Genomic DNA, 12,981 nt, shown 5'->3' on the forward strand with positions numbered 1-12,981 from the left:
GGTTGATGGACTTGGGAAGAGAATGGACTACAGGGCAACAAATGGGGGAACAGGACTAATGGGAACGCTCTAAGAACTAGCAATAGAACGGATGGGCTGAAGAATCTCTGACATTGAATGAACGATTCATAATTAATAAGGTATATTTTCCATAAAATAAGTCACTTGCTGGTTTTTACACTAAAAGCTTTTTGCAATATTCATATACACAGTTATATACTCCAGTAAAGTCTGACCTGAAATATCACAATCTGATCTGTTTCACACAACTGCCTGCAATATATCACGCAGAAAGTATGGATCTCTGAGGGGCCTGATGTTTAGCAATAACTTCTGAAACCTAGCATCCTGTGAATAGAGCTGAGAGTTATCCATTCAACTGGAATAAGTGGTAGACCACTTAGGATATTCTTACTGAAATGCTCTTCATAGGAAAGGGAGAATTACACCCTGAAGATCCTGCACGACTGTAATCTCCAGCTAATGGCCATTCATTCTCCTCCTCCTCCCTCGTCAAGCCTCTCTCCATGGTTCTCTTTATCCTAAGTCCTGCTGTTTTCCAAAGAAATATTCCACTAACGTGGCCAAGAGAAATTCCTCCACAGGATAGCACACCACCCCAAGGAGACATTGCAAGTTAAAAACTATAACCCTGTGGGATTATTAAAACAACTGCTACAAACCTACAGCAGGTAGTAGGAGATCAGTTTAAATAGTATTGGCTGGGTTTGCAGTTGAGTGTATGGTTTAGCTTACTGAGGGTGTGAACTAGAATACAGAGGTACAATCTGGCAGAACAACACGGGCAGTAGTCAGTCTTGCATGCTCATTCACATCACAATCTGCCTGCTCTGCATACTTCTGGCAGACATTAGCTCTAGGTAGACTAAAGCCTTTGCCAGAGCAGTGAGCAACACAAGCCACGCTCCGTGCGTGTGCATGTGCGTGCATGTGTACGCGTGCTCACTTCTGCCTGTCATCAACATATCAGACCTAATTATGCAACTACTGCGCCCTGATAAAGCTGCAGAGGAATGCCATTTTGCAGCCTGTGTCTCTGAGATCTTTAGGTACATTTTGGCAGTGTTGACATGCTTTTTAATCCTCACTACACTAATCTGAAAACTGGGCATGTCTCTGAGAAGGGAAAAACAAGGATAATTTTTAAAGGTTTTATTAATTAAGTGTGGCTCTTCCATTATTCATAGATATTTTTATATTATGATTGCTCCAAAGGATTTTAAACAAATAAGTTATTTACATCCAGTGGGGTTTATAAATTTGGACAGGGATGTAATAATTTTGATGAACTTACTGAATATTTTTAATCTAGGCATGCACAACTTTTTTTATGACATGGACCAATACCATTAGTTAACCTGTGGACCCCAGGTTGGGAACCCCTGTTCTAGTAGATCTAACATATATTTTATAGTACTTTCTTGGAAATGAAAGACCTACCAAAATGTGCTGACTTCACTATCATACTTACCTAAAAAATTTAACTACCTTGGCATTGTTTTCTTTGGCTAACTGTACAGCTCCTGCAACTGTACTTAGTAAAGTTTTCACTGGGGTCAGTACTAACAACATTATATACATCGTTCAGCATAGGTAAATCATTTGATCAACATGTTACAGAGGTAGAACTTGACAACTTGATAAGCATACAATTAAAAGGCCAATAGTAAGATGCGACAGCATACAGCATCAAGAGATGGGTGGCAAAACCATCTGCTTATTATCCACCGGCCTTCTGTTGTTCAGAACTTCTCAAACTGCATTGGAATGCAAAGGTGAATGACGTAACACCTTATAATTGCAAAGGAAATCCTGCATTATGTTTGTACCAAACATGTTAGATGTGTGAAATTTTCCCCCAAGCAGATTTGGTTAGAGATTCATGCTGCTGAAATCAAGAGGGAGTTCTGATGTCAGTAGGGAAAAGAGAAAATCACCACCATCATAATTGTAAGGAAGCTTCATGCTGCAGTAGAACAGGAAAGGAAAATCTAAGAGAACTCAATTGACAAAAAATGTTTACCCTCATCTATATTCCGATAAGTATTATGTTTCTAAAACATACTTGCCTTCTTACACTAGTCAGACATGAAAATGTATATGATAGGTAGGGCCTACTAACATTTTCACAAAACTGTCTCCATGCACTGCCTGATACAAAACAGCAGCAGATTAAAATACCATCATTTATTTATTTAGCCCTTCCTGCCATTTGAGCCATGCTGCCACAGCAAACTCTGACAAACTGGATTAACCCTAACCTCATCATGGGACAATTTACAGTGACCAATTAACCTACCAGATATGTTGTTGGACTGTGGGAGGAAACCAGATCATCTGGTGATATTACTCTCAGTTTAGTTTTAAGGACAAACAGGATTCCTTCAATAGGTATGAACTCAAAACACCACAGGGGTAAAAGAGCGAAAAAAAAACCAATAAACTGCTGCAGGAACTCAGCAGGTTATTATCTCCATTAGATTTAAATCAAGAAGATATTGTAACATTATACATTTTTTTGTTTATCATTGAGTAATTTATCAAAATTATAAAATTAGATATATCTAGAAATTCTGTAATATCCATTCAACTTAAACTGAAACCATAAAATTCACACATTTCTGTACTCCGTAAATTCAGATATTGCTGTACCTATTGCACTATGCAGCAATATTAATTTGCCTTTTTGTTCCATTGTATTTTGAAAGACCTTATATATTAAACATTTCCTTTTTATAAACAGACTAATTTCCTCTTGATCAGGGAGCACAGACTTTCGGCTCAACTATTTATGAGGTTTAAAGTGAAGGAGGTAAGTCAGACAGCACATTCCCAACATCTGTATCAAACACTTGTTATTGTCAGATCTTCGAAAGAAATTCAAGAGAAAACCTGTGGCTCAGACACTGCCATTCATCTTACCTTCAATTATAATCCGCTATTATCTTCTGTAATTTCATTTTTGTTCTACTTTGCTTGGAGAGTATGAAGTTATTTATATTTTACAAGGTCTATTGTAATGTTTAACTGTTGTATTACACACTTCCCAAATTACAAAGCAGATGGCTGATAACAAAGTTCAACCGCATACTGAATTTTAATAATGCAGCATTAGTTATTCATTAAGTTAATAGGAGTACCCTGTAACCATTCACTCCATACTGCTGAGGAAAGATTCTTGTAATAGGATTATTTCTGAATTTAGTTAGAATAAATTGATAAAAATGTACTTACATAAAGCATAAATTAGGAGAAAACAATATTTAACTTATCTTAACTACGTATAAAATCTGCATTCGAGGTTTCTTTTTATTATTAGTCCAGTATCTCACTGAATTTATAATGCAGTCCTGCTTTTTAAGTTGCTATCAACCATTATTATAGTCAAAGGCACAGAAATGAATGAGACATCTTAGTCTCGAATCCTTCCCGACTTCAGTAGAATTTCCATTGCAAATGGCTCTGGTCTTTGGAATTGCATTAATTTCACCATTGATTTTTCAAATTATTTTCAGACATGACTAACCTGCCTCATATACGTCGAATAAAGTTGTTTCAAGCCCACTCGCTAGAGATGGAGCTGAAGACTGTGAAGTCCTTGGATCTGCTGCTTTACCTGTGCCTGGTGTACTGTCTAGAGCTCTATTATTATAATCGAGGTAACTTAACACCACTGTTGTCTCATTATCAATTAGACTATCAGATGCACTCTGGCCAGAACCACTCTCCTCTTCAGTAGTCATGAAAGAATTAGTCCTAGGGTGTGACGGGGGTAGTTTCGTAGTTACTGTTGTGATCCGATTAGGTCGTATTATTGTTGGTCTTTTGTGTTTTCCAGTGGTTACATTTTGAGTCGCTGTTGTTGCCTTGTGATTTTTGTCCACCTCAGAACTTGTTACATTGATGTTAAGAGTAGCGATGAAAGACTTTTCTTCAGAAGATGCAGGTGATCCTGTAATGATCTGGGGATACTGACTATTCTGCTCCTCTGCAGAGTTGAATATCTGCCCACTTAATGCCTTATCTTCAGATATGGGGTACAATGCTGTTGGAACACTATCATCTGTCTCAGACAAATCACCTTCAAACCCAGAAGACCACAATTCAGCATCGTGACTTTGACTCAGTAACGTGACAGAGGAAGGCCCAGAAGGAGCTGGTAAAGGGGTGGCAGAAACTGCCATAGTTACCTCCCCGGTGGGAATTGCAGACGGAACATAGATGAATGCGACTTCATCATTTGAAAAAGGCAGGCTACTAGGAAGATCGAACTGGTTACTGGATACATTAGGGAGTGCATTATCACTGGAAGGAACGAGGGAAGCATTAACCATTGTCTTATTTTTCAATGAAGTTTCTATGCCATTCAATAACCTTGCACTACTAGAGAGAGTAACAGTAGGTTGCAGCAACAGTTCATTACTGGATAGAGCAGGAGGAGCTGAAGTTGACCTTTGACTATGAGGAAAGACAGTATCGTACGAAGATATTTGGCTTTCAGAGAAGGTAGGAATCACTTGAAGCAACATATCAGCAACAGGGGATGTAGAGGCAACACGGAACATCTCATCACTGGGAACAGGAGACTGAGCCAGGGGCAACACCAAAGTATTGGAAAGAGTGGGAGTAACATGAATAAAAGTCTCATCCTCTTTAGAACTAGGATAAGTTTGAAGAGACATCACAGCACTCGGTACGGGAAGAGCAGATTCAAACAACATGTCACCGACAGAGGTAGCAGCAGTGGTAGGCTGTACTAACTGATGGCTAGAGGCAGCAGAAGTCACATCCAGGGATGCTGGAACTTCAGAGGAGATCTGAAGGTCATTGAGAAGTTTCTCACTAGGAAAGGAAGTAGGGATAGTATGGAGAGACACCACATTACTAGCTAAAGGAAGGGTAGCATGATGCAGCACTTCAGTGGTAGCTATTGGTGAACTAGCCAATCCTACTTCATCATAGGAAGCAACAGAGGTCGTCTGAAGCAATAGCTGACTGCTAGGAAACACTGGGGAATCAAAGGTCACTTGCAGCAACATGGGATCACTTGATAGAGCAAGGGTTGCTTGAAGAAACACTTCAATATTAGCAGAAGCAGAGGGTTGATAAGAAGGTGTACTGGATAAGGAGGGAGTAGGCTGCAGCAGTACTTCATCATGGGAAATAGCAGAGGTAGCAGGAAAGGACACTTCTCTGTCAGAGAGTGCATTGGTAGTTCGGAAAAGCATCTCACCAGTAGAATAAGAAGAGGTAACTTGGCCTTCAGTCCCTTTAGGCAAGGTATTAAATCTGCCAATGGAATCTGGTGTACTGTGAAGATACATCTCATGGTCAGGAGAAGGAACAGTTACAGAAACTAATTCCTCACTGGATGGAAATACATTATCACTGAAAGTTGTCGTCTTAGCTGGGTGGACAGTGGCTATGGAAGCAACCGAACCAGAGACTGCACCAGGTTCCTGTAAGACAGTAGTTTCATTTCTTAATGCCATTCGATCTGTGCCAGAATCCATTGGTGGTGCAATTGTATTTGCTCGAGACCACAGCTTAGGGGTTGAATTATTTGTAAGAACCTCCTGATGTGTGATAGGTAAAGAAACATTTCTGGTGTCAATGGTGGATGCATGGAACATGGTATCAGACTGTGTGGGGGTACTCAAGTTCGTGACTTCCTTTGATGTAACTGAAGTTTCTGTTTGCTGGGAATAAGTTAACATTGTATTTGACTCCAGGGATCCCATAGCTGAAGAATAGTCTGAATCCTCTACAACTGAAGAGAGCATTGACTTGGTTTCAGGGTACAGGTCAGCATTTATGTCCTTGGATGATGTTTCAATGACAGTGGAAAACGATGGAAAAATAATAACATTTGGATTGGCAACCTGGGTGGTCATTTCCTCAATCCCCTTGACAAAATGATTTTCGTTAGGAACAATGCTTGCTTCTTGCTCCTTCTCATTAATAGTTATGGACTTCACAGTTTTGCTTTCCAGATCCTCCTCATTCCATTTGTGATTGAGAACTGGGGTTGTGTAAAGCTCAGGTAAATTTGCTTCTGCATTTCCTGGATTGTTTTCTTTTAGCTGGAAGCAGAAAAGAAGAAAAATAGAGAAAATGTTGCTATTTAGTAGTATCACATAAAAGTGATAGAGATTCACCCTGGAACTTCTGAAGTGGTTTTACCAATGAAGGAAACAATGTTAGCAGCTAAGCACGCACACTTTGCAATTTCTCCTCAGGTTGTGACACTATTTCTAAGAACTGTAACTAACTCAAAACAGTTCATAAGTTGGAAATGAAAAAAAAACAGTGTGTGGGAGAGTATCACAAAAACAGCCGAGATGGGAGCATGAGAAGGAGTGGCAAGAGCAGCCTCCACCCATTAGATGAACTGCTTCAAATTCAGTCTACGGACAGGAACAAGAAGATGTGACTGCGAATGAGGTAGATGGGGGATCCAAGAGGTGGAGCTGGAGGAGCTTCAGCACTTAACCTTGTTCAACAGGTCTGAGATGATTGCTCCCTCTTCAGATACCGTATTTTGCACCAGCTTTCCCTATAGAAAATACCAGAAATTGGAGAGCATCAGGGGATGGAAGTGAGCATAGGTGCAATTACTAAGGAGAAGGTGCTCGTGAAGCTGAAAGCTCTGAAGGTAGGTAGGTCACCTGGACCAGGTGGACTACAGCCCAGTGTTCTGAAAGAGATAGCTGAAGAGATTGCGATGACACTTGCAGCGATTTTTCAAGAATCACTAGATACAGGAATGGTTCTGGAGGACTGGAATGTTGCAAATTCTACTCTTGAAGAAGTGAGGGAGGGAGGGACAGAAAGTTATAGGTCAGCTATCAAGATGTGGTTGGCAAAATGTTAGAGTCCATTATTAAGGATGGGGTTTTAGGGTATTTGGGGGTATATGATAAAATAAGCAGAAGTCAGCATGGTTTCCTAAAGGGGAAATCTTGATTGACAGATCTGTTGAAATTCTGAGGAAGTAACAAGCAGGATTGACAAGGAGAGTCATTGGATGTTGTTTACTTGGATTTTCAGAAATCCTTTGACAAGGTGCCACACATAAGGCTGCTCAACAGGGTATTGCCCATGGTATTACAGGAAAGATACTAGCATAGTATAAGATTGGCTAACTGGCAGGAGGCAACATGTGAGAATAAAAGGGGCCTTTACAGGTTGGCTGCCAGTGACAAGTGGTGTTTCATAGGTGTCTGTGTCGGTGTCGGGAATGTTTCTTTACTCGTTATATGCCAATGATTTGGATGACAGAATTGATGGCTTTGTGGCTGATGTTTGCTGATGACACCAAATAGGTGGGGGGGGGGGGGTGGTGGTGAGGAGGTGGTGTTGAGGAAGCAGGAATTCTACAGAAGGACTTAGACATATTAGGAGAATGGGCAAAGAAATGGCATATGGAATACAGTGTAAGGATGTGAATGGTCATGCATTTTGGTAGAAGGAATAAAGTGTAGATTATTTTCTAAATGGGGAGCAAATTCCAAACTCAGAGGTGCAGAAGGACTTGGGAGTCCTTGTGCAGGATTCTCTAAAGGTAAACTTGCAGGTTGAGTTGGTGGTAAGGAAAGCAAATGCAATGTTAGCATTCATTTTGAGAGGACTAGAATATAAAAGCAAGGATGAAGCTTTATAAGGAATTGGTCAGACTACACAGAGCATTATGAGCAGTTTGGAGCCCTTTATCTAAGAAAGGATGTGCTAACAGTAGAGGGGGTCCAGAGGAGGGTCCTAAGAAATACCCTGGAAATGAATGGGTTAACATATGATGAGATTCAGGGCCTGTATTCACTGGAGCTCAGAAGAATGAGGAGAGATCTTATTGAAACATGGAATATTGAATGACCTAGATAGAATGGATGTGGAGAGGATGTTTTCTATAGTCAGGGAATCAAAGGGGATAGCCTTAGAATAGAAGGACATCTCTTTAGAAGAGAGATGAGGAGGAATTTCTTTAGCCAGAGGGTGGTGAATCTGTGGAATTTATTGCCACAGATGGCTGTGGAGGCCAAGTCATTGAGTATATTTAAGGAAGAGGTTGATAGGCTTTTTATTAATAAGGGCATCAAAAGTCACAATGAGAACGCAGGAGAATGCAGTTGAGAGGGATAATAAATCTGCCATGACAAAATGGTACAGCAGACTCAGTGGACCAACTCGCCTAATTCTGCTCATATCCTTTATGGCACTAGTGTGAAAATGTAACCAAATAACACCGTTCATTTTTGTATTCAACAGAAGATTAAAACAGGAGGTAAAATAATACTACAGGGGAATCATACCTTCTTTAAACATTGTGCAGTTCTTGCATGAGAAGCACTATTCATGTCATTACTTGGTCAGGCTACTCTGACAACATCTCTCTGCACTGTCATCTGTAGCACCAAGAATGACAGGTGCTTTAAGGCCACAGGAACGCCCTCACCACCCTGACATGGAAACATATCAGTGGTCCTTTTTCTTCTCTGGATCTAAAACCTCAAACTCACTCCCCAACACTATTTTGGGAGCACTTTCTCTCAAAGGACTCAGATAGTGTAAGAAAATGGATAGCTTCACCTTCTCAAGAGTAATTAGGGAGAGGCGATTATTGTTGGTCTTTCTGTCAATAATGAGATCCCAAAAAACAAAATCATTAAAGCAGAGGACTTCCCTTTTCAAACTATCCCATTGCACAGCCTTATATTCCAAAAATAAAATCTGTAAGCTTAATCTGAATATAAGTATGTATTAATGTACATAAAACGCATCCAATATTTGGAAACTCTAAAAATATTATTGAACTTTTAATTTTATAGCCATCTTGATAGGCCCCACAGCAGTACTAAAAGAAATTGCCTCTGACAGAGTTCAGTATGAAATCAGCAGCAACTGCTGAATGGAAAACAAAATTTATGCATTTCATTTCAAAAACTGAGCACAGATAGAAACACAAAGTTAAAAGCTATAATATCCCCACTGACACAGTTAATTATGGTTTAATTAAAATAGTTTTCTTGTGGTTTAAGGCATCTTTTAAAAAATTTAATGGTAGTATTTAATTAAAAAGTCCCTCATATCCACAATTGAATCTATCCACAGTGACACATTCAAGCTGGAATAGATAACAAAGAATGATTTAAAAGTCTTCTTTACCTCCATATCTCCATATGCGTCACTAAAATTGAGAAATGTATCAATATCTGCAAAGTATTAAAATAAAACAAACTGAATTAGATGAAAACAAAAACATTGTTTTCATGATTAAACGGAAACAATTTTCACATTTGCGATGGACATCATGATAATTGATGCCAACAAATTCACTCATTACATATTAAATATTGGGTAATATATGCTCATTTAGACTTTACAATGAACCAGATAATATTCTGATTTTGGCAATAAATCCCAACTTCTCTCTCTGGTCTAGTTTAAAGTAAGTCATGCTAACTAATGCATTAGTGGTGGGAATAGCCTCTCATGGGAGGGATGGAAGGGACAAATATTAGCCCAATATTTCATGCTGCCCCACTACCTTCAGGAAACTGGACCTCTGAGTGCCAGGTATAGGCACTCAAGGAAATAGGAAAAGTTACTTTGATGAATTAGAGGAGGTTGCTGCTACTGACATTTCAGCCTGACATACACTTTCAGAGAAGCGGTTAAATTGAGGGCAACCAATACGTGTCTTAGCCTGAATCAAAACCAGATTTAGTTCAATGAGCCAAGGATGGCTTCAATGATAATTAGTGCATGAAATTTGAAAATATTGGAAATACTCATCGAGATCAGCTTTCCTTAATATGAAACATTTACTCTTTTCTGGTCACTTGACTATTTGCATACTTCAGCCCTTAGGACTTATAATTCACACCTTCGTAGTTTGCTTCAGTTCTGTTACTAGGCTCATTGCCTGTCCTGACAGCTTTTGCTTGGTAGTGGAGACAGTTATTTAATGCCATCTGACATCAGACAAAATTGCAGTGGAGAAGGGAGCTATCCAATTAACTGGCTTTGTAAAACTTCATGGTGAACGTGGCAAATTTATGTGGATGACATCACCAACAATGCAGGTCATTGGGTGGTGATCTGGTCATAGAACATGGCCTGAATTCCGTCTTCTGAGCCCAAGTTTCTAGTTCACTTACCAGCACCATTTACAGTAAGATTCTTTCCAGATGAAAACTGCATATTTCAGAACCACAGCAAGTGGACATAACAAATGGAATAAGGGGATTATCCCATCAGGGAAGGCTGTGCAGACTCTGCCTCTTGCGACTGCAGTTTAGAAGAATGAGTAATGACCTTAAGTGATATTTTGAGAGCATAGAAGCTACTAGACTGTTCGTTCTGACTGGAGAATTCAGAACAAAGGGAAGTTTTCTTAGGGTAAGAAATACTTTAATACTGAGATGAGGAGAAATTTATTTGTGCAGACTTTGTCAAACCTGGAGGCTGTAGATGCCCACTCATTCAGCAGGATCAAGACTGAGGCTGATAGAATTTATAGAAGAATCAGATACCCAAAAGACTGATTGAAAAAGTGGAAAGGTCACAGATCTGCCATCCTCTGAATAAATGACTGAACATGGCTTTTAGATTGTGTGCTTTGCAAATCATATTATTCCTGGTCACCATTCTCTGCAGTTTGGACATTAATCTTTAATTAAAATATGCCTTTATAATAATTTCACAGGCTCTGTTGACTATGTTATGATTCTGAAGTTAAACAGGATGCAGAGTTAATGTAATTTGAAGGAAAGGACTATCTGTGAATCTTTCTAACATAATTAATTTGATTTTGTTGTCACTGATCTTTAAAAGCAATTGAAAGCAATAAAAGTAAAATCACAGTACAATGCCAGGATGTCTTACCTTGGCTTTGCTCAGTGCAATGCTGAAAAGAAATGGTGATGAGATTCCCAGTTTCCTTGTAGCTAAGCAACAGTGGTTGTAAAGTATAATCCAGTCTCAAACCATTGTTAGTAGATCATCAGTATTTTCACAATGGTAAACAAATCCAGTTAAAATATGCCTTTATAATAATTTCACAGAAACGTATAATAATTTCACTATGCACACACCAACACTCAAGAGGCCCCTGAATAGACTGAGAGATTCACCAGCTGCTAATACAAAATAATTATTAGAAGCAACTGTCATTCAAAAAGCAGAAAATTCAGATTTTGACATAATATTTCCCATTATACTGAAAACAATGAATAGGTTTTACAAGGCTTAACCTATTTATTAAATGTTCACAATAGAGATCACACTTCCTCCATTTATTTTACTCTGAATGTAATTGCCAATAGCATAATTGTTACCCTTCCTTACAAAGAACATGTAAGGCTTAAGACTCTACAGATAGAGTTTCCATTGTAATATATATGGAATTGACATGTTTTTATGCTTTACTATAATCTTCTGCAGTATTCAAGGCTATACAGAAGAAAAAGAAAACAAATTACTTAAGAAATTCAGTGGTTCAGGCTGCATCCACGGGAGCAGAAGGATCATTGACATTTCGGGTCAAGAAACTGCATCAGGCTTAGAAGATGCTGATGAAATGTCATCTCCACCCTAAATGTAGATAAGCGTCCAAGTGGTTACCCAGCTAAAACCACTTGGGAAACTGTCTACAGCTGAGTAGGAAAATACTGGCTTCCAGGAAGAGATCTATTTTCAAAGGAATACAGAATGGTATGACAGAGGAACAGGTCCTGCAGCCCACGATATCTGTACCAATCATAATCCCAAATTGAAATGGACATATCCCTCCATTCTCTGCCTGTGCATGTAATTGTCCAAATGCCTCTTAAATGTTGTTATTGTATCTGCTTTCAGAACCTGACAGTACATTCCATGCACCTACCACAGTCCGTGTAAAACAGCTTGTCAAGTAAATCTCCTTTAACCTTTCCCCCATTCACCTTAAAACTATTTGGCCTTTGTCATAAATAGTCAACAGCATTCCAATGATTGCATGCCTATTTTTTTCTCTCCATTTGTCCTAACTTATCTGCGTCTGTTTATACTGCTCTAGAGAGGTCAGATCTTTCTTTCAACTATGTCACCTAGGCGCATTTGGTCTTTACCTCATCACAAACATTCCCTTTGCTCTTTCCAGCTCTCCCTCTCTCTCTGCAACTTAAAGCACTGCTTGTTTCTAAACTTCTGTTCTGAAGGGTCATTGGTCCAAAATATTAAGGTTTCTCTACAAGTGCTGCCTGGCCTTCTTACTGCTTTGATGACAGTCAACAGTGTGTAGAGTCAGTACAGACCCAAAAGGTTCAGGTGTTGCATAGAAGAGAGATAAAATTCCGTAAGTCAAGCATTTCATCATCAAATCAGCAAATTCTATTTGGATTCTCCCAAGGATGATCACATTACTTGATCATCAGGGATTTTTGCCAGGTTCATGAAAAAGAGACATGAAGCACACCACTCAGTAATGAGTGGATATGACAACATTGCTACATCTTTAGAGCCTCAAGGATGTACACATGGTCTCAATTTAACAACACCAGAACCTCTTACCCTCTATGCAGTGCAATAAATATCAAAGATTTATGATGCCAAATTAAGACACCAGCCCTCTAAAAGAAACCCTTCAACAACAGTCACTCCTAGTGTATGTGTGATAGAATGATTCCTGGCTGGTTTGATCATGGTCTGGTACAGCAATATGAGTGCTCAGCGTAAGTTCAAAGTAAGTTTATTATTGAAGAATATATTGTGTATTTCACCATATACTACCCTGAGGTATATGTTCTTGCAGGCATTCACAGTAGATATAAAGAAACACAATAGAATCAATGAAAAGGTACTCACCAAGACAGACTAGCAACCAATGTGCAAGTGAAAAAAAAACAAATAATATAATAAATAATGTTGAGAACATGAGCTGTAGAGTCCTTGAAAGTAAGTCCATAGGTTGAGGATTCAGTG

At 39.1% G+C, this 12,981-nt stretch overlaps 1 protein-coding gene across 4 annotated transcripts in view; it reads right to left on the minus strand.

Annotated features, from left to right (window-relative positions):
- The window catches only part of ptprz1a (protein tyrosine phosphatase receptor type Z1a), a 252,244-nt gene that overhangs the window by 78,112 nt on the left and 161,151 nt on the right, over positions 1-12,981 (minus strand). For 2 of the 4 annotated variants that reach the window (XM_073059138.1, XM_073059137.1), the window contains exons 11-12: positions 9,184-9,230; positions 3,548-6,104 (exon numbers count right to left, since the gene is read on the minus strand). The exons of 1 other annotated variant lie outside the window; for it this stretch is intronic. In XM_073059138.1, coding sequence (XP_072915239.1) covers positions 3,548-6,104; positions 9,184-9,230 — 2,604 coding nt within the window. The remainder of the gene's footprint in view (positions 1-3,547; positions 6,105-9,183; positions 9,231-12,981) is intronic. One more of the 4 variants, XM_073059139.1, reaches the window with a different exon arrangement.

Source organism: Hemitrygon akajei, chromosome 10 (genome assembly GCF_048418815.1).
Source record: "Hemitrygon akajei chromosome 10, sHemAka1.3, whole genome shotgun sequence".
NCBI lineage: Eukaryota > Metazoa > Chordata > Chondrichthyes > Myliobatiformes > Dasyatidae > Hemitrygon > Hemitrygon akajei.